The 5,861-nt window shown below is 55.5% G+C and overlaps 1 protein-coding gene across 1 annotated transcript in view; it reads right to left on the bottom strand.

The window, feature by feature from the left end:
• The window catches only part of ZNF648 (zinc finger protein 648), a 1,718-nt gene extending 497 nt beyond the window's left edge, over positions 1–1,221 (bottom strand). The window contains exon 1 of the mRNA XM_010853134.1: positions 3–1,221. Coding sequence (XP_010851436.1) covers positions 3–1,221 — 1,219 coding nt within the window. The remainder of the gene's footprint in view (positions 1–2) is intronic.
• Positions 1,222–5,861: the final 4,640 nt, after the last annotated feature.

The raw sequence follows: 5,861 nt of genomic DNA, 5'->3' as shown, positions 1-5,861 counted from the left end.
GCGCTGGTGCTCCATCATCCGGCTGGCCACTGCGAACTCCCGGTCGCAGGTGGGGCAGCGGAAGGGCTTCTCGCCCAGGTGCGTGCGCTGGTGGCGCAGCAGCGACAGCGGCTTGTTGAAGGTCAGGCCGCACTCGGCGCACGGAAAGGGCTTGTCGTTGCTGTGCATGTTGCGCTGGTGTTTGCGCAGGTCCGAGGAGCGCACGAAGGCCTTCCCGCAGTCCGGGCACGGGTAGGGTTTCTCGCCCGTGTGCGTGCGGATGTGCTTGCGGTGATCGGAGGACCAGGTGTAGGTCTTGTCGCAGAAGGGGCACTGGTAGGGCCGCTCGCCTGTGTGCAGGCGCTGGTGCTGCTGGAGCGTGGCCCGGTGGGAGTACGCCTTCCCGCACAGCTCGCACGCGTAAGGCTTAGCGCCCAGCGACTTCTGGACGGCCCTCCCGCCCCGCAGGCACTTGTAGGGACGTGCCTCGCCCTGCCTGCCCTCCCTGGAGCCCGCCGGGTTCGGGTCCTTAGAGCCCTTCCGCGCTTTGGCCAGAGCCTCCTCCACTGCCAGGCAGGCCTGGGTAGCCGACTCCTGGGCTGGTGTGTGTGTCTCTTGCGTGGAGAGGTCCCAACTGCCCCCTGCTTTGGGGACACACGCCCCCGCAGAGGAGTTGTCTGGGGACTTGTCTCCATCCTTCTGTGCACAGAAGCACCTTGCAGAACCAAGGAAGTTGGATGGGACCCCGAGGGTGGCGTCCAGATTTGCCCTTGAGTCTGCCTCATCACCAGCAGGTAATGAGGCCCTAGGAGGTTGCGTCTCCCCGAACCACTTGCGCACGAGGCCCCCGGGGAGGGCACTGGGAGTCATGCTTGCTCTGGGGGAGGCCTCGGTTGGGGTGATCTTTGACGCATCTCTTTCCCAACTGGCCTTCTTCCGCAGTGGTGCCCTGGGTTTCTTCCCCACACCTGCGGCACTAAAGGAGTCAGAGAATTTCTCTTCCTTCCTGCAGGCTGGATGCTTCCAGAGCAAGTCAGGATTGTCCTCGGTCACTTGGGAGCTGCCCCTTGGTCGGGCCTGCTGATCAGGGTCACCAGTGGCCCCTTGGTCTCCTGCCTTTCCAGGAGCCTCATCCTCACTCTCCAAGTTGACGCTCAGCATCCTGGGGTCATAAGCCTCCCCAGTCAAGCTGCAGAGGGGAGATGCATCTCCCCACCCATTCTGGGGGTCCCCCTGTGCCATTACGTGCAGGCCCTTCTACTCTGGCTTCTCCAAGACAGACCTTCACTTGGCTCAGGAAACCTGCAAAAAGGAAGATCCCAAAGAACAGACTTAGTCACCTTCACAGCCACAGGAACTGAGTTATCACTACAGGTCTGTATGCAGCTGGAAGCCACACCAGCCACTGTTGGTCCCTCACAGGTGAAGGAGGACCTGGAACCTGTGAAAACTCCCCAGTCGCCCTTAATCCTGTGGAGGTCCCCCTTGCTGGAAGCCCCAGGAGACAGTGCTGTCAGGATGGCCAGTGTGAGCATTTGCTGAGTAGCATCTGTGCTCTGTCCCACCCTGGGGCTCAAACACCAACTGCTAGCCGGGTGGGTTCTCTGTGAGCTGAGGAAGAATAGACGAAGGGCAGAAAGCAAGGTCTGGTTGTCCTTGGACCTCTTACACCTTCGGCGCAGCCGGGAAGCTGGAAACCAGGCTGGCTCTTGCTGTTCCTGCCAGGAGAGCAAGCCTGCTGTGTTTTGATGGTGGCAGCGAGGCTGCCTCCCACACACTGGGCTGTGTGGGCCACCTCTTCCAAGGACACGGACCAGCTCCTGGGAGCATGGGGGTGAGTCAGGAAGACACTACGGTGTTCCCAAGAAGAAACCCAGCTGCCCCTCCCTGCTTAAGTGGGGCTTCTCAGGCCTTTGTAGCAAAGCACCCCTTGCTGGTGGGCAAGGTAAAACACATCCAACCAGGGAGAAAGGGGTGCCCACTGAAAGCTTGAACTACCCCTGAAATACTGCTTCATCTTAAACATTCATGGGAATGTACATTCTATGTCCTGTTTATTTTAACATGAAAAGAGTGTTTTAAGTTAGCTTTGGTTTAAATGTTTTAACTTTCCCCCAGTGTGTTATATTTAGCCTGTGGCCTCATGGACTCCTGGCATACCCCCTTATATCCCAGGGGTGCCTATACCCCAACTTGAAAAGTGTGGACTTAGGGTTTTGACAGCAAGGCACGACAAGGGAGCCTTTGAGATGCATTTTCCAATTGATTTTATTTTAGCTTGAAGACACAGAGACCTGCTGAGGTTGGCTAATAAGGATTGTTTGTATGAGTTTTACAGGGGTTGCCTGAGTGAGAGGCAGGCTACTGAGGGTCTCTGTGGGGCTGGGGTAGGGAGTGAGGGGGAGGAGCAATTTCTAACCCAAGGGCTGAGTTTGGTCTGGAGGGAAGCTTCTGAGAATCCCAGAGATCAGTAGTACTACCAGTTCCATTTTCTGGGCAAATGTTACGAGCCAGACAGTGTGCTGCATGCTTCACAAGCCTGACTTTCTTTATTCCTCCCAGCAACCTTTAATATAGACACTGTTACTGTTAGAGTAACCTTTCCATTTCATAGACCAGAAAACTGAGGCTTCAAGAGATTACTCACCTGCCTAAGGTCACACAACTCATAGGCAGCAGCCCTGGGGTTTCTGCCTTCAAGGAGTTGTCCTGGCTCCCAGATGTGGCCTCCCCACGAAGGCCCTGCCTAGAGGCCGGGCCCTGCCCAAGAATGGCCACAGCATCCTAGGGGGAGAGCCACTGCTTTCTGAGGCATCAAAGCCCCTTGTGTTTACTGGGCCAAGGCACCTTGGCTATGGGGCCTCGTGGCTGGGCTCCTCCCTGCCCCTGTTGACCCAGATTGCCCTTGGCAGGAGAGAGAGGCCAGATTGCCCGCTACAGAGACTGTTGCCCGAGGCGGTCAGGAGTATGAGTCATTGAGTGTTTACTTTCCGAAAGCTGCTGCGCTTCTCCTCCGCCCACCTTCCACCACCTCTCAGAGGGATCGGCTCTGCACTCCTCTTCAGGGTGGAGGCGTTCCATCTTTGCTCAGCAACACAGATTCATTCGTTGGACAGATGTGGAGCAAATGGTTAAAATCATATGCCTGTATCAACAAACATCTCTGAGCCTGGTCCTCTTCATCTGCAGGATGGAGATACTGCCCCTACTGTATACTCCGTGGGATGCTCCTGCACACACGCGGCTGGCACTCAGTGACTGGGGCATTGTTACTCGAGCTGCTCGCTCCTCTGGGAGGTGTCTAGGTGGACGATCCTCACAGTTTGGTGCTCGAGGTTCACACAGTAAGGTCATGTCCTGATTTATTAACCCCTGTGCCATCAAGTTGCCCTTCTCCCAGCTTTTGCCTGATCATAAGCCCAGGTACTGTGAAAATGTGTGGAGGTGCAGCAAAGAGGAGGAATCCTCACTCTCTCCTTGGACACAGAAGCCATAGATGAAGGGAGGACACAGGGCAGTGATGACTGGGGTCCAGCCTCTCCTCTCCCTTTGTGCCTGAAGCCCAGGGGCCACTGCCTCCCTCTGACCATCCTGCTCTGTCCCTGTAATGTGTTAGAGTTGAGCTGACATACCTCTTGGCAGGAAACCAGGTTGGATGTATTTTCAGTGGTTCTTAGAGAGTAGCTGTGCCTGTGTGTGTGTGTGTATGTAGAGGAACACAGCACTGGCCAGCGTGCCTGATCCAGACTGTGGTCTACCAGTCAGACGGCAAGAAAGTGCTGGATTTGAGTGAAGCAGATTCTTTCTTTCTGTGGGACAACGTGCCGTGCAGGTTCATGGGGAGTGTTTCACAGACCACATCCCACCTACTCCCCACCCTTCCTCTGGCACGTGTCCCCATTTCTACACAACACACGTCTCATCCCCGTCCTTCAGGCCAGAAGTGAGCCTCCTCAGGGTGGCACCCAGCCCTCTGCTAGCTCATCACTGACAGGGGGCTGCCTTCCAAATGGGAAACTCCTCCCCTATCTGCAGCCACGTCCCCTGCTCGCTTCTTCCTGAAGTGGCCAAAGGTGCTCTCTTGACCACCAAGAAGACCGAGAGGAAGGCAGGGGCTCAGGAGGGGGTTTTTTGGCCAAGTTGACACGAATATTCCCGGTCTGGAAGAGGAACCCTGATGCCACGGTGCGGCTAGCCCCTCTGCTTTCCAGATGCGCTGACCCCAGAGGCAGGCAGCATGCAGTCCTTTCCTGGACCTTCCTCCACACTTACTGTCCAGGTGCAGCTCCAGCACACCCAATTCACCCGTGGATGTGATGCATTGCAGAAACCTGGCCTCACGGCTTGCTCCAGCTCCTGGCCCCAGCCCCCTCTTTCCTTGCATAGATGGTACCCAGTGCACTCCAGGGCAACCACCTCCCTTCTTCTCCCCTTCCCACCACCTTCAGACCTGGCTCAATTCTGGCTCACACATGAATACTCACTTACCTGGGCAATGCAGACAGCCAAGGAGGCCCCCAGCCCAGCTTCTCTGCTCTGTGTGACTTCTTGGCAACAGGGAGCAGAGCTGGGTACGAATCAGCGGAGACGGTGTCTCGGTCCCTCACACTTTTGTGTCCAGTCCAGCAGCTGCGGAGAGAGCTTCGGGAGGTGGGGCTGGTGTAAGACACTCAGCCTTCCTGCCTGCAGCCCAGAGGGCAGCCTGGGAAGTCCAGGGGGGCTGCCCTGTCTCACAGCCTGAACCAATTCCGGCTGCTTCCTCTGAGCCCGCCTCCCCTCCAGTCTTCCTCGCTCTCTCCTTTCCTCCCGCCCTCAGGAAGGTTACTCAGTCCTGCAGGTGGCCCTGTCCCTTCTGCGCACTCTCACCCCTTCTTCCACTACAGCAAGCACTCCATTTTTCCATCCTGCCCCGATATGTCCTTGAGCCTCTGGTCGCACTGTGAGCTTCATGAGGAAGCGTGTTTTTTCTTCCTGGGAGGCAGGACCAGGTATTTGGTCTGTACCCCTACCTCCCCCATTCTCGTACCCACCTTTTGCAGCACTATGGTTTGAACAGGGGTATTTCCGGAATGTTTTGTAGTTATCATTGGCTCAAAGATGCCCGTGACCATTTAGCTAGGGGTGAGGTACAGGAAGATAATTTTCTTTCCTAATTCATGCACAAACCAGGCCTGTCTCACCATCTTTCAGCATTGCTGTCCAGGCAGGTTCATTTTGCAGAGCAAATTGGCCCAGGGTTGAGACTCAGTATGTCTAGAATTGGTACCCACTCAAGTCTAGGGTGCCTTTATTAGGGTGAGTGCTCAGGACACTAAAATAGGGGATAGAATGTGATGTCCCCAGGTGGCCAAAAATACACTCAGGGTTCTGGTGCATTTGAACCTTAACTCACGACCTGTGTGACCTTGGACAAGTTACTTGACCTCTCTGTGCCTCAGCTTCATATCTGTAAAATGGGGATCGTGGCAGCATCCTCATCACAGGGGTCTTGGGAAGGTTAAATGAGATCATGCACATAAAGAGCTTAGCACCGTGTCCGGAACATAGTTAAGTGCCCAGCGAAGTCAGCTGCCCTCCTTGTTATTATTGATATCCTTGTTTCTGGGGAACATGTGGCTCATGGGGTTCCTTTTGTATGTCCAGGGCCTTGAGAGGGATAGTGACACCTGACACATTTTTCTGAACAGTAAACTTCAGAATGGGATAGAGAGAAGCAGGTCCCTCTGCCCCTTGGAGTATTGTGGGTGTGGCCTCAGAGGGGGAAGCCAGGCAGCAGGGAAGCTTCTAAGTCTTTGAGCCTGCAAGTCCGGAACAAGGCTTCTAATCCACACATCCCTGAAGTAAAGTGCAGAATGCTACAGATATGTGGATGTACACTGTTT

The sequence above is a fragment of the Bison bison genome, unplaced genomic scaffold (genome assembly GCF_000754665.1).
Source record: "Bison bison bison isolate TAMUID 2011002044 unplaced genomic scaffold, Bison_UMD1.0 scf7180017864322, whole genome shotgun sequence".
Classification (NCBI taxonomy): Eukaryota; Metazoa; Chordata; class Mammalia; order Artiodactyla; family Bovidae; genus Bison; species Bison bison.
Note: the sequence above shows the minus strand (reverse complement) of the source record. Positions and strands in the feature narration are given on the sequence as shown.